At 47.2% G+C, this 15,000-nt stretch overlaps 5 protein-coding genes across 5 annotated transcripts in view; 2 read left to right on the top strand and 3 right to left on the bottom strand.

Moving 5' to 3' along the window:
• The window catches only part of CNBF0700 (hypothetical protein), a gene marked incomplete at both ends in the record, with an annotated part of 2,026 nt that extends 1,487 nt beyond the window's left edge, over positions 1-539 (top strand). Inside the window, 2 exons of the mRNA XM_769812.1 lie at positions 1-189; positions 258-539. The exon at positions 1-189 is cut by the window's left edge and continues 259 nt beyond it. Coding sequence (XP_774905.1) covers positions 1-189; positions 258-539 — 471 coding nt within the window. The remainder of the gene's footprint in view (positions 190-257) is intronic.
• A 255-nt stretch (positions 540-794) lies between these two features.
• Positions 795-4,263, bottom strand: CNBF0690 (hypothetical protein; the record flags this gene model as incomplete). The annotated part of the gene is made up of 9 exons (XM_769811.1): positions 795-846; positions 917-1,161; positions 1,217-1,506; positions 1,556-2,129; positions 2,183-2,434; positions 2,499-3,446; positions 3,497-3,513; positions 3,575-3,683; positions 3,736-4,263. The coding sequence occupies 9 exons, from the start codon at positions 4,261-4,263 to the stop codon at positions 795-797; spliced, it is 3,015 nt and encodes a 1,004-aa protein (XP_774904.1).
• A 1,868-nt stretch (positions 4,264-6,131) lies between these two features.
• On the bottom strand, positions 6,132-8,766 carry CNBF0680 (hypothetical protein; the record flags this gene model as incomplete). Its single annotated transcript, XM_769810.1, has 13 exons — positions 6,132-6,304; positions 6,389-6,570; positions 6,637-6,707; positions 6,767-6,804; positions 6,865-7,018; positions 7,092-7,103; positions 7,295-7,317; positions 7,378-7,435; positions 7,485-7,688; positions 7,747-7,917; positions 7,971-8,168; positions 8,221-8,318; positions 8,379-8,766. The coding sequence occupies 13 exons, from the start codon at positions 8,764-8,766 to the stop codon at positions 6,132-6,134; spliced, it is 1,770 nt and encodes a 589-aa protein (XP_774903.1).
• A 558-nt stretch (positions 8,767-9,324) lies between these two features.
• CNBF0670 (hypothetical protein) lies at positions 9,325-12,343 on the bottom strand (the record flags this gene model as incomplete). Its single annotated transcript, XM_769809.1, has 10 exons — positions 9,325-9,734; positions 9,791-10,073; positions 10,126-10,287; positions 10,352-10,962; positions 11,014-11,171; positions 11,223-11,419; positions 11,466-11,540; positions 11,593-11,743; positions 11,797-11,922; positions 11,982-12,343. The coding sequence occupies 10 exons, from the start codon at positions 12,341-12,343 to the stop codon at positions 9,325-9,327; spliced, it is 2,535 nt and encodes an 844-aa protein (XP_774902.1).
• A 225-nt stretch (positions 12,344-12,568) lies between these two features.
• Positions 12,569-14,459, top strand: CNBF0660 (hypothetical protein; the record flags this gene model as incomplete). Its single annotated transcript, XM_769808.1, has 2 exons — positions 12,569-12,799; positions 12,930-14,459. 2 exons carry the CDS (start codon positions 12,569-12,571, stop codon positions 14,457-14,459), a joined length of 1,761 nt encoding a protein of 586 aa, XP_774901.1.
• Positions 14,460-15,000: the final 541 nt, after the last annotated feature.

Here is a 15,000-nt window from a genome sequence, read left to right as displayed (position 1 = left end):
CAAAACCAGAATAATGGAATGCCAGATAAGGAAAGATACGAGATCTTGCGCACGCTGTATCTGGATGATCCAGGGCTGTTTGATCGAGATGGTGTGACGAGGAGGAGTGATGAGAGGAAGAAGATGAGGGAAATGCTCGGATGGGATGATGGGCAAATTGAAGGGTGGAGAGTCATGCTTGAAAGAGATGTAAGTTCCAAGTGCTTCCTGGCCGTTGAAAGAGTATCACGCTAATCTCGAATACATTTTCCGGACAGCCCCAAAAAGACGTTATTCTTGAAGCACATCGTGATAGGATGGCACGTAAAGGTACATCATCGTCCGGCTATAATAACCGTAACAATCGTCACGACAACCGCGCACGACAGCCATCACCCGATGGCTCGGTCATGAGCATGAATACAAGCTATACCAGCAACAGTCATAGTAATGGCGGTGGAAGAGGGGGGAAGGGGAGGCAAAATAAAGGGAATAGAGGACATTCGAATGCTGCAAGGACGAGGGGACATGATCGGAAGATGCGTCAGATGGGCGCATGAATGGGGCGTTCTCGTACATGTTCACACAAAAGATAAAATTCATAAGGCATAATAGATTGGCATGGCATTTGGCATATGTATTGTTCATATGAGCATGTGTATCATTATGATCAGGAGCTCAAACGTTGCTAGCAAACATTTACTTTGATTGCATGCAGGCGAACGCTATGAGAACTGAAGAAAAAAAAAGAAAAAATTAACGCTGCATTATGTATGCAGCTTATGCAAGTTACCCCATTATTCGTTTTGTCTACCTTAAATGCTTGCGAGTCTCGTGAGATATGCCTCGATCACCCTCTTACCGTTCCTACGCCCATTGTTGTCAATCACAAATTCCTTGAAAATATTAATGAAGAACTGAGAAAAGGCGGACTCACCTCAAATTCAAAAGCCTCATCCTCTCGTTTGCCAAATGGCCTGCATCCGAACTCTGACCCAAAGGCAAATGCACACAAGGCGCTCCGAATTCCTTCTCCAGCCAGAACACAGTAGGGACCGTACCACCTTCACGAATCTTGAGCGGTCTGACACCCCAGACGTCTTGTACCGAAGCTTCGAGGGCTTTGAAGTATGGCGATTCAAGCGATGCAAGCCACCAGGAGGCGGTATGGGTGACTTGGATCTATAAAGCAACCGATCAGTTGATTATGAGGGTACACCATTTGGGCTAAACTCACGTCGAATTTGTTAGGCGATTCTAATCCCTGGAAAGTTTCTCTGCAGAACTGTTTAAGGCCTTTGACGATAGTCTCTAGATCTTGATCTGGTACAATTCGCATTGAGATGTCCGTCGACACTCTTCGAGGAATGACGGTTTTATTTCCAGAACCTGACGAGTTGATACTGGCAATGGAGAACGAAGGCTGTCGCCAAACTCGGATGAGTTCATCGAGGGGACGGCCGCAAGCAGAGGAAACATCTCGGAGGAGAGACATCTCTTCGTCGGTGGCAGGTCGAACAGAGTCGTCTGTGTTTTGATTAGTGACGGCCTTGTAGTCGCTAGCTCATATACTTACAGAACCCAGGCACTTTGACGCCCTTGGCATCTGACAACGCTCCCAAAACCCTGACCATGTCAAACATCGGCTCACTGGTCGCACCACCGTCTACACCGTTATGCAGGTTCTCTTCACTGCTCTCTACCGACAGGTTGGCGTAGACCACGCCTCGCATACCAAACACCACACAAGGATCTTCCTCATCAATCCAAGTCGAGTTGGACAAGAGAATGGCATCGATATGTCCGATATCAGCCTTGTGAGCACGGACGGTAGAGGCAAATCCTCGTGAGCCTGCTTCCTCTTCGCCTTCAATGATCATGACCAGATCGACATCCAATTCACGACGCTGTCTCAACGAAGCGGCAGCGCAAGCAACAGCCATGATGGGGCCCTTATTATCGGTGACACCACGACCATATAGATAGCCGTCTCGACCAGATAGTTCCCATGGGTTGGTTATCCAGCGTTTCTCAGCGGCGGGCTGGACGTCGTAGTGTCCGTAGAAGAGAATACGTTTTCGAGGTTTGCCGATATCTTGACCGGTAAAAGTGGCGAGGACGAGAGGATTCCTTCCTTGTTCTCCACAGAGCTGTGCATGGTGTCAGGCAACCACAGGACATTTACGAATGCGTCATTACTCACAACTTCAGAAGAAGCGCCGAGTTGGGAGAGGATCTTTTTCAGTAGATGTGCGCCTTGTCGACAGCTACTGCTAGTAAATAACCATGCCTCACATTCGAATCGTCTCACATACCTTTCACGATGGGAGTCATCACTTATAGTCGGGACTGCAACAAGTTTGGATAAAGCGTAGAGCATCACATCACCCCCATGCTCCATGTCCATTACATTTTCGGATTGCAAAGTTTCTTTAGGTGCTTCTACTTGCCAAATCTTCGAAAGTAAAAAACAAAGTCAGCAGATGTTTCTATATAAGTAGTCAAGAAGCAAAATTCACCTTGACATAAGAATCATTCCCACCTGTGATGAGCTCCCACGAATCTCCTTTAACACTTTTTACGATCGTGCTACTCATCACGGTTCCGCTATGTGCCTTGAAAGCCGCCGTACAATCAAACTCGTCATTCACCCTCAACACCCTCCCATCGGCCGCGGCAGTATACACATCGCCACCCAACACACTCATCACGAGTACGTCTTCCTCGTGCGCTTCGATCGTACGTATACAAGCCCCTGTTTCGAGATCCCACACTGCAATTTCTCCTGCCTGCAAACCGGCATAAAGCAGGTCATCTCGAAACGCAAAAGAGAGTACCGCACCAGAGAGAGAATTGAATTGACGGACAAGAGTGATACCGCCTGATGGATGACATTCCCAGATCTTGACGTCGGAATCACCGCTACCGCTTACTAGCCACTTATCACCGTTAGGTCTCGAGAGGGTATGTAAAGCGTAGATGTAGCCATAATGCGCAAAGGCAAGACGGGATTCGGCTGGAACTTCAATCTCTGTAGCCGGGCGTGTTTGTTCAAGCAAATTTACGCTGACTTGATCTAATTCGGCTTTGGAGAAAGTTTCTTTTCGAGCGGTATTGGATGGAAACGGGGAGCAAGGGGTGGAGGAACCGCTGCAACCGTTTTCCGGGGGGTTGTCAAAGAATTTGTGAGGTTTGTAGCGGCCTGATCGTTGAGATGGACCAGGACGAGAAGAAGAGTCAGTACAGTTAGGCACCACGTGGACTGTACCCGCGGCTGAGCCAGAGATCTTGCGTTGATGGAAAGTGCAGAAGTCGCCAAAGTTAATCCATTCGATGGAGCACGATTGGGACCCAAAGTAAAGTGTACCCCCGGCGCGTTCATCCCATGCCAGGGAGTAAATGTCTCCGGAAGTGTCGTCGCACGGGTGGATAACATATAGCAGATCCAAAGTTTCTGTTGACCATATCTATATATCCCGTCAGAATAAATTTCATCATCTAGTTTGCCTATTCTCACCCTGACATCACCGGCACCTTTCCATCACACCATCAGCTATCAACCATTAAATCAAACCCCGAAACATGTCCGACTCACTACTTGAACTGACAAGCCATTTTTTCTCCTCAATGATCAGTAGAGCGAGTACACTGCCTTGATGACCGAGTAGGCGATACAATGGTTGAAGACTTGACCTTGAGAATACCTGGTACGTTTCGTGAGTAGAGCTTCAGGATTAAGAAGTGAATGCAATTTACGGTGATTTCATTGTCGGCGCTCTGACACCCAGCATAGACATATTTTTTGTCTGCAACTAAACTCAGAACGGTACCATTGCCCACACAGAGCAAGTGTGAGAGTACCGGCATCTTCCCCTTTCTTTCACGTGTCAAAGAATCTGGTTCATTGAATATTTTGATACAGAGTCCGCCGGTATGTTTGACCGCGTCGTTCACGGAGATGGGATGTTGGGTCGGTTGAAGAGATCGAGGAATGGAAGGGTTTGTTCCAAATGAAAGACGTTTTGAATCCAAATTAATTGTGATATCACCGTCAAGATCATCCCCACCGATTTTCGTATTGTCGGTTGGTAGAACCGGAACAATTGACGTTACAGGGCCGAGACGAGGAGAGATCAGCGGTATGTTGGAGGCGATAGGCAAGGCCAGTGGAGAAATACGAGTAGAGTTTGGATTTGTACGTGGTTTGAGGTTTTGCGGAGAAAGAGGAGGAGATGCGAGAGCGTCGTATAAGTTTGGGATTACACGTACATCGGATAGTGACATATTGAAAGGTTCGTGTAAATAATTGATTGTAAGAGGCGTTTAGTCAGTAGGGTCGCACTTTTTGGTTTAAGTCAATCAGAAATAAACAGATAGCCCAATGTGAATGATTGATTCTTTTTTGGGGGGGGAGTTGCCTCTTGTCACTCGACTCAGAGATAAACCTTGCACAGAAGACGGGAACTAGCGATGAGAAATCCTCGTCTTCACCAGCCTTCCTCCTCTTATCTTATACTTTCCCATCGTCCTTTTTCTCTCCATACTTCTATCGACATTGCACAACGGACTGGCAACGCATCTTCTCACCATCACATCGCGTCTTCAGACTTTGCAAATGTAAAGGAGACGTACGTACCCTTCCTGACTCCGCTATCCTTCCTTTCTCCCAACAACCCGCTCTGTATAGCTGTCCTTTCATCGACACTTGAGTTATCGCCATTGATTCGGCTGCCGGACAGAGGAGAGCGAGATGGCGATAAAATTGGTGATGATGGCGCCATTGCTGATAAGCTGGTGGGTGCGCGATGTGTTGAGGCGGTGCTGAACCTGAAATGCCACACGGTATGCAGTGATATGTGGCAGGGAACGCTTGACTCTGATTTCGACAAATGTTTGAATTGCTGACAGAGGCTGTTTGGAGTCGTTGATAGTTTCCTGCCTTATTGCTCTTGATGTTCTTTCGTCGCTATCATTGGTAGTCCGAGGAGCGAGATGGCAATTCAAAGGCTCACAAAGACCGAAAGAAGTTCTATATCCTAGATATGCCGCCGCTTGTCGGACGACCAAATATTGAAATTGCCGAAAGATCGAAAGGAAGGAAAGAGCCCAGCTGATCGATAAGCGCTACGCACGAACTATGGCGGGATATATCGATATCTGGATGCTGAGCAAGTCGAGTCGATGTTTGGTATTTGGTCTTAAATCCCGCCAGTTTCCTCTGGTCGCTATTTTCGCTATTATCTTGTCGGAAGGTGATAGCAATAATTGACCACCTTGTTGAGCTCCTTTGGTCCGTCTTTATTTATTTATCATCCGCCTTTTCTCGAGTATCGGGCGGCCGATCCCGCCGAGTCAAGCTTCTTCTTTTTTCTTCTCTCTCCCGTTAATAGATTTACCTAAAATTGTTTTTGTTTTTGGCTTCCACCTTGAATATGTTTTAGGGAATCAGTTTCTTTCGTTGGGATCCATTACGATTGATCATTAGCATATATAAGTTGTCCGAGTAAGTAATTCTAATACATAATCACCGCATACACATGTCATCTGTGCATAAGACGAAGAAGAAGGCGAAAATGGAGAATTACAACGAAGAATAGGCACCGTCGTCGTCAGGGCACGCACGCATCTAGCATGTGTCACTCTCCCATGAAAGGAGTCATTCATGACACACACTCATATACCGTCCCCCCCCTCATCCTCCCACCACCACCCCCCCAATCTTGCTCGACAAAGTTGCGTTGGAATCTTATAATTGCTCATGCGAACAGCCACTCAAAAGGATCCGCCATCGTTTCAATCTGCTTTGGGATCGCACGTCCTCTCCAATAGGCCTAAATGTACAGGTAGAGATAAAGGTAGCTGTTATAGAAAGAAGCGTCAAAGCAGAGTTGAGGGAGGAAACTGCAAGGCGGCTTGAGGAGAAGATTAGGGATGAAGGAGAATGGAATGAGTCTGAAAGAGTAAGTTGAAGAGGAAAGAGATGTCCGAGTTGAAGAAGGCAAATGAAGCAACCAAAAATTGGATGGAGAGGTCATCTGCGAAGTAAAATCACACAAATGTTGTTCGACAGATACAACGGGTGATGCAAGGATCATAATATGCTTGCTATATTCCTGTCCACAGGTAACCCACAAATATTGCCGTTGTAATCTTCATCCCAAAGTCCCCCAGACCAACTTGCCATCCACAATCACCCCTTTGACTTTCACATCCAACATCTCGTCTTCTGGTACAGTAAGTAAATCATCATCCCATATCACAGCGTCAAATTTCTTCCCAGAAGTCAAAGACCCGACACGGTCCTCTGAGAACGAAGCATACGCTCCTAATAAAAAAGACCCGGATGGTGAGCTCGTCATCTCTCTCTCATAAGACATCAGGCAAACTATAAAAACCCTACTTGACTTACCCCATACGGTAAAACCCCTAAGGACCTCAACCCTACTCAGTCTTTGTTCCGGATACCATCCTCTCTTGCCATGAGGAGATTTGCCTTCCGGTGATTTACGAGTTACAGCGGCGTAAAATCCTTTCAGTGGGTCAATAGATTCGACGGGGAAGTCGGAACCTAGAGTAATGTGACCTGAGTTGCTGTTTTGTATGATGGTTAGCGGGCGTGTTAAAGGGTGCAAGAAGGATGGGAAGCTTGAAACGTACTTGAGATATGAACGCCAAGCATAGGCACCTCGGATACGTTCTTTGCCCAAGCGATCTTCAGCGTACCACATCTACACATTCACGTCAGACGTTTCTCTTCAGGGGGACGGCGAAAAAGAAAGGGATATACATCGCTTGTAGCATGGGTTGGCTGCACACTCGCGATAACTGTTAAATGATACATCAGTTTTCTTTACCTTTCTCCACAGGAGGCGATCGATGACTTACTGCCCATCTTAGCGGCACGTTCCAGGTCTTCTAGTGTCATAATCTGAGCATGCTCCAGTCGGAATCTTGCCTTGCGAATGCCAGGAGGATCAGTGGCAGACGAGATGGCATCGAGCACTACTTTGGCGGCCCGATCACCTATAGTATGCACACACTGATTTTGATATCAGACTTTAGACTTCAAGGGCAGAGCTTGAATTGCGTTGTAGACTGGGGGTCTAACTCACGACTTGCCACCCCTATAATTCTACATTAGCTTTAAATAGTCGAATAGATCCATGTGACTCACAGCTTCATGTCATTGCTTTATTAATGGTCCCCAAGACTCTTCATTCTTCAACATCAATCCCTTCCATCCCGGCTGATCGCTGTAGTCATCAATCAAGGCAGCGCCACGGGAGCCTAATGCACCATCACCGAAGAGCTTGACACCACGCATGTAATAATGTTTCTCTAGACAACGTGGTCAGATAGAGCAAATGGGAGAGGTAAAAGATCGGAGAAGAGACTCACCAAAGTTATGGTAAGGTTCTACCTTATCTCCACAAAAGTCTTCGTCTTCACAAGAAAGCTGATATACGTCAAAATGATTCTATCTCGTTATGCGCACCGTTACCCACCATAGAGTAGAAACGAAGGGGTAGTTTTCCCTCTTCCGCCATTCTTCGCCAGAAAGGTTGATCGCTGATCAGTCCCATAGCATCATATGCGCCTGTTAACCCATGGCTCAAAGCATCCTGTACCACAATATTGAGAAACCGTTCTCGGTCGATGTCAGTCCAGGCCGGCCGGATGGCAGTAAGAAGGGAAATGGCATTATCGATCTAAATTGATGTTTGATCAGTTTCAGTTACCATAGAAAAAGGCTAGTTTGATACGCACAAAGATACCAGTCGGTTCCCCTTGGGAATCGCGCACAACGGTACCACCTTCGACATCGGGAATGCTATCCATCAAACGAAGGACGGCGGTTGAGACCCACTCAACATGAAAGTCTACTCTAGCCAGGCTTATAGGTAATCCCCTCAAGATGTCTGACTTGTCAAATTCTTCCTACAAGCATTATCAGCTCTAGGTGCCTGTACGGCGGAAGAGCATGCACACACAGCTGTAGGGAAAACTTTGTCTTTCCAGAGATTTTGATCCCACCCCAACCCTTCTATCCATTGTCCCTCTTCTAATGGGTGGTGATTCACGTAAGATTCAACCTTCGCTATGACTTCTTCAATAGACTTGCACCCGTGTAAGGGCAGTTGTTGGGCGCGGCCGTATAGCAAGGGATGACCATGGGAGTCTGTGAAGCCCTGTTTCAACTTTTAGCAATTTGGTTATCCATATGCGTAGTGAAAGATGTACAGGTGTTAGAGTATGCCCGGGAGGGAGGTGAATGACCTGAAAGTCATCCTGTGTTGTCTTGCTCAAAGTCTTCTTGATCCACTTTCGCCTGATCTTATCTGTTGTACAGGCTGCTATTAGCCTAAGTCCCATAGGCAATTTTTTTCAGATAAGCTTACTCAAGCTACCGGTGTCAACAACCGTGTCATTTTCCACTACCACACATTCCACTGCTCCTACAGCTTCCTTCTCCCACTCTGCTGTCCCAGCGATTTCAATGACAGTTTCGACCTCATAAGGCACTGTATACACCTTATTCCCTTCTTTTCCACAGATTGCATATTTTTCAGGCAAAGCCTCTGTCACTGAGTACACTTTAGGAGGTAGCACATTCTTTAGAAAAGATTGCTTCTGTGCATAGACGATGACTGCAGCAATAATCAGCAGAGATATTGAGAGGTGAAGGGACCGAGTGGAGGGAATCCGAGGAGGTGGATGCCGCTGATATGGCATGCCCCCATTGATAATGGGCTGAGGTTGATGATAATGTCTAAGCCTGGGAGGCATATTATGCCCTGCGGCTAATGGCGTTGTTTGTTATTAGTATATTGATTGGCAACCAGCTGGCAAAGAATCAATTCATTATCGCTGCGGGTCGTCGTCCTTCTCTCGAGCGTCGGTCAATAATAACATCATGAGAGTTCCCACGGTGGATTATTGCTTTGGTTGGTTACACGACGTACTGGGATCGGGACAAATCACCCGCCGCCGCTTTCCCTTCCGACAAATAATAACTCAGGAACGACGTCTCATGGGTTATTAACGATATTTAATGTAAAAGTAATAAGAAGCGGACATGACAAAATCTCGGACATAACAAACAAGAGTGATGGTATCGATGTAGCGTTGCATTTTCACACCCCACCAAAGGCGGGCATGATGCCTCGTATGGGTGACGAATTTAGTGCAGTTTGATCGTTGAACACCGCGTTGCAATGATTGTCAGGAATACAATATTCTATATTGCATATACAGGAAATAAAGATGGTTCTGAAAAGAAACAAATTTCATGTTTGCTGGCATCTGGACACTACACATTACGGATGATACAACAGAATTCTATCTCTAACTCACTTCTCTTATCAGGCTCGCCACCAACTTGGCTGCAGGATCAGGGTCTTGTCTCGCCATCTCCGCCATCGATAACAACTTCTTCACACCCACCACCAACTCGCCATTCCCTCCTTCGCCAAATTTGACATCCCGCAACATGCCCACTGCTCGCTGCATCTCCTCATTCGAAGAGAATAAGTTGACCTCGCGTAGGCATCGTTCGATGTGTTTAACAGAAGTGATAGGCGGGATAGGGATATCGGCATCAAAAGTGGAGAGGACATCCATGTCGGAGAGTATGGAGCGATTGGATGTTGTAGCAAGGACAAGAAGTCGACGGCCCTTGGGAGGTCGTTTGCCGAATAGGACTACAAGAGCTTGTAACACGCCATTCGAAAACCTGGGACCGATAGGATTCCAGTCTGTGAAATATAGCGTAAGCAACGAGGTCTAACGAAACACAAAAAGAAGCACCTACCCAAGAGTCTTTCTAAACTATCAACAACAACCACACTAAGAGGACTCTTATAACTATCGGCAAACACCTTGTGGAGTTGGGCAATCTTTTGAGATTCTGTAAAGCCAACCATAGTTTCGGGTGAGATGAGCTTAATAAAAGGGAAGTCTGACCCCATTGCAATCGTAGCGGCGAGAGCAGTCTTGCCCGCACCTGAAGGGCCGTGAAGAAGCACAGAGACAAGAGGGGTACGTTCGGATTTTCTGACCTGTTCCACAAGTAATTGGCCGTCGTTGAGAATTTCCTAGATAGTTGTTAGCTTATATATGCTTTAGTGGTTGTTATGATGAACTCACATTCACACGGGAAGAGTAGTGAATGATGCCGTTCTGGACGACCTGTTGCAGTTCCTCCTCAGAGACACCAAAGGCGGGCTGTACTTCTTCCAAGGCATGTAGGAAATCCGCTCGGCCAATCTTGATATTCTCGACATCTTCAAACGACGCAACCGTACCGACCTGTATTCACAGCAAGTCAGTTGTGTCAATGAACGGAGGAGACTAGAGGGATTCCATAACTTACTTTGACGTGCCTGTTGAACGCAAAACTTGTCGCACTTTTGGTCAACCCACCCAACTCGGCACCCGAAAAGTTCTTTGTCAAGGACGCGAGTTCCGCCAAATCGACATCATTGGCCAAAACACCATTGCTCCTCATCTTGGTTGTGTGAATGTTCAGAATCTGTAACCTTCCTTCCTCGTCCGGCAAGGAAATTTCGATGTGAACTTCCAAACGTCCGGGACGGAGAAGGGCTTCGTCGATCATGTCCATACGGTTGGTCATACCAATAATGAGCACATTGTTCAGTTGATCGACACCGTCCATCTTGGCGAGAAGTTGATTGACGACGGAATCACCGACGCCGGTGCCACTATTGGTGGAGCCACGCTGTTTACAAATGGCGTCGAGCTCATCAAAGATGATGATGTGAAGACCACTCTCGTCGCCCTTTTCTTTCTGCTCTTTCTCGGCGTCGGCGAACAGTTTCCTGATATTCTCTTCACTCTGACCGACAAATTTATTCAAAATCTCCGGCCCGTTAACAACCTTGGGCTCTCGAGCATTCAGCATCTTGCCGATTTGCCTGGCCATAAGTGTTTTACCGGTACCGGGAGGGCCATAGAGGAGAATACCTATAGAATGGTGAGAATGTGTGGGACAGTAGAAAACTCAATGTAACTGACCTTTAACGTGTTGGATGCCCAACTTTTCGACAAGGCCAGGAGGGAAGATTCGGCTCGCAAATGCTCGTCGGAAGATGGCAGCAAACTCGGTATCGAGGCCACCAATACCCATATCCTCAAACTTGAAGTTGGGAGCAAGAATAGCATTAGTAGGTCCTCTGGGACATTATCAGCTTAATGCATGAAAGATTTCGAAAGAGCGGTATTACCTCTTTGAACTATTCTTGAGCTTTATGCCGCTAGTGGGGTCCTTTACCCAAATGATCTCTGTACCCTCCATGGTGACACCGGTTCGACCATCTTGACCGTCAAGCGTGGAGATTGCTCGGACAGTGGCTTTGAGTTCATGTCCACGGTAGTCAAACACAAGGGGTTGGAGAGGGGTCAAAGGAAGCGAAGGGAATGCCTACTTTATATCAGTAAAGGAGAAGGATACCTGAGGTGATTCATACGTTAATGAAGGCAGCAGCCATCTCCTCGCTGTCGAAAATATCCTGGGTTTCCTTCCTTTTCAGCCTGAACCCAACCTGTGTTGAGGTCAGCGTTTCGAACCAAACATTCGATTCTCTTACGACTTACCTCGATCTCTGCAGTGCTGGCCCATTCCCCGTTTCCTGGATGGTAAGGTTCAATGTCAACAGTCTCACCGACGGCTGATAAGCCGACCCATTGGCGGATAATCTTGGACGGGCCGACGTGGCCGGGCGGCAAAGTGCCGGTATTATCGCGACTGTACATATGGATGATCAGTATAGAACACAGGAAGGATTGCCAAATCCTTACATGATAGAAAACACGAATCGTCCTCGCAGGAGAGCAAAGTCAACGTCTGAAGGGAAATCGGATGGATGTACGACAAGGCGATTAGTCAAGGCCAGGGCATCCGAAGGGCATGGTGCAATGTTGAAGCTATAACAACAACCACATCTTTCAGTTTCCTATAAATTGTAGGCATCATAGATACTCACATCCCACTTCCAGTACTACCATGACTCTGCTGAGGATACCCTTTTTGGGGCTGGGATTGGTAACCATATTCATTCTGAGACTTTTCGCTATAATGGCTTGCACCCCTTGGTCCCAAACCCGGGTGTGTTGGTTGCGTTACCTGATAAACGGGAGCTCCATATCCACCTCCTAGTCCGCTTGCTCGGCCATAAGGGTCTTGGGAAGGTAGAGGACTCTGTCGGGGTGGCGGAGCTTGCTGAATTGGGGGCGGAAGAGATGAGTACGAGGCATTGTCGGGCACTCGCTGATAGGGAGCAGGAGATCCTTGTGCTGCTCGTCGGGCTGCTGGGGCATTTGGATCGCTTCGTTTGAAGAAAGACATGATTGTGTAGATTTAAATCGAAGCTGAGGATAAAAATGCAACGAATTGCCGTACATGAGAGGAGTGATCCTTAAGTGGTCGTCATCATCCCGACTCCATTGTAATTAATTACGTAAACCATCAACGCGTCGCGTCCTGATACAAACATATGGATTTTGAGGAGCTACTATGGAATCCATTTGTTTTCATTTTGCTTTTTCATTTCACTGTATTGAGAATATCGCAATGTCCAACGACGAAAATCCACTCTTACGCCCACCGTTTTTCCCCATTCCAGGAGTCGACCCCAACGCACCTATCTCAGCACAAACGGAACGAATCGACCAGCTCAATACTTTACTTTTGCAAGACATTGATGCCAACTTTGCACGATTTCACCAGATCATTACCAGCAAAGTGCTTCCTCAGATCAAGCGCTACGCTATTTCTTCGGAGCCTACCCGAGAGTCTGCTCTAGTGAGTCAATTGCTTGGCGCCAGTGAGTATCTCTAATGAGCCTTAGTTTTGGAGATCATTCTTTGAGAATGCCTCGACGGTTCGGCTGTCTAATCAAGGCGAAAGTGATACTACTATGACATCTCAACAGCCAGATACTTCAACACAGTATGACGACCAAACCCTTACTCTCAGACGGAGTGCCGACGAATCATCAGTCCGTAATGATGACTCTTTCATGTTCGATCCTCCACCGGGTACATCCTCAACCCCTCTTCCTGCTGGTCGAGGAGCAGGTGGTCGACCAAATGACAGCTGGGAAGACTCCATGGAGTCACCTTTTGATAGGCTGGATAGGAAGTTGATGGATGAGTTGAAAATCGGCAAGGAAGGCTACGAGGAACAATCAAGCAGTGAGATGCCTACGCCAAGCTTACCTAGCGGGTACAGTCTACCTGGGCTTGATAGCCGGGATTCGTCTAGGATCAGTAGTATCCATGACTATTCTGTTGGAACAATTGATCCTTCTCGAGAATCAGAACTTCCCTCATCTTTTGGACAATCACATTCCCGTCTCGCCCAATCCTATTACCCATCCCCTACACCCAAAGCCAATCGTCTTGCTGATCCTCCTCCTGCATCATCCAACCCCTTCGGTGCCAATTTTAAAGGCATTGTAGACATGCGAGACACGCCTCTCAATGCCAAAACAAAGGGCAAAGATAACTTCAAGCCAAAAACTTCTATCGTTCCCGGCCTGGATGATGATAGCGACTCCGATGAATCGAATGGCGGATTTGGTATGTCTCCACCTGTGACCATGAAATTCGACCTCCCTCCACGGGCACAGGCAATTATGAATGCCGCACGTACTCCTGGCAAAGTTAAAGGCAAAGAGGTTGAGGATGCTGCTGCCGGAGCTGCTGACAAGGAGAGAGAGGCCAAATTCATCTTGGATGATTTACTGGAAGAGATGAGTAATGAAATGTCTCCAAGGATGGAGACCCCTGAAGCACTTAGGAGATATTCTGTGCTTCCCGGAGACAATGCACCTAGCAGGTTGCTTTTCTCTTCATCTTCACAGCCTGCAATTGCGGAAGACGAAGATCAAACTTTCCACGCCCCCTCTCTTTCGCATCCATTACATCCATCACATGCCAGGAGGGATGATCACGCTGAGGAGACATACCATCCCACATCTCGTCCGGCCGCATCAAGGCAATCTCTTGCCAACTCCTCATTCAACTCCAACACCACTGAAATTCCCAATGCCCAGATCGTCTACTCTCAGGAAGAAGATTCGTTCGACGATGAGGGCGATACATTCGACTCTTCCGGCGAAATTTCTTCATTGCACGTCCCTTCCACAGGGTCTTCTACTCACCCTGGTTTTGCTTCCCTTCCCCCATCGTCTCACCCTTCCCATCCCACAATGGCAGACGATTCATATCTTTCCTCAGAAGGCGACCTCACACAAATCACACAAGCGTCAAATACATCACTCTTCGGTGGTGGGCCTCATGGAGGTCACTTAGGCGCGGGAGCTGGAGGGAGATTTGCTTTAATGACCAAGGAGGATATGGATACTTATCATGGTGGACGACTGGAGGACGCTGCAGGAGAAGACGTGTGGTTTAGCCCCACGAGGGATTTGGCTAGAGGAAGGAATGCGGGTCCATAATGTAAGATTGTTGAATTCTTTTGAGAAAGTAGAGGATTACAATATCTAGGATGTGTATGATTTGATATCTTTTCAAACTTGATGTGCGTGTTATAAAATAGAGGGTTGGTAGTAAACAATCTTAAGGTACCAGTAATCCACCACTTTGTTACCATTCTATCTTCTCTTCTGTTCGCCATAACCATCAGCCTTCTGGATCCAATCAACCCGGCCTAGTAATTCTCATAGGACTCTTATCATGAAAGGAATTTGATTAACTAGATGTCTTCCCTCTTTCGACGAGCGGAGGCACGAGGGTTAAGAACTAACAAGGAGTTTAACGACCAGCGCACATCAATTATTGAAACATTAAGGAGGGTATACTGACCTCGAGTCCGAGAAGCATCATAGTATCTATCTGGCTGCTTCACAGGCAATCCGCGTGCAATACGCTCCGAGTTGGTGAGGGCGCTGTTATTCTCCAACAACGCTCGCGCGGCCTGTGCGGCGGCTGCCTGTTGGTAAGAAATCATAGGGAATGCCATGGCAGCAGTGAAGAGGG

Source organism: Cryptococcus neoformans, chromosome 6, assembly GCF_000149385.1.
Source record: "Cryptococcus neoformans var. neoformans B-3501A chromosome 6, whole genome shotgun sequence".
Taxonomy (NCBI): Eukaryota; Fungi; Basidiomycota; class Tremellomycetes; order Tremellales; family Cryptococcaceae; genus Cryptococcus; species Cryptococcus deneoformans.
The sequence above is the reverse complement of the archived record's forward strand: the minus strand, read 5'-3'. Positions and strand labels throughout refer to the sequence as shown.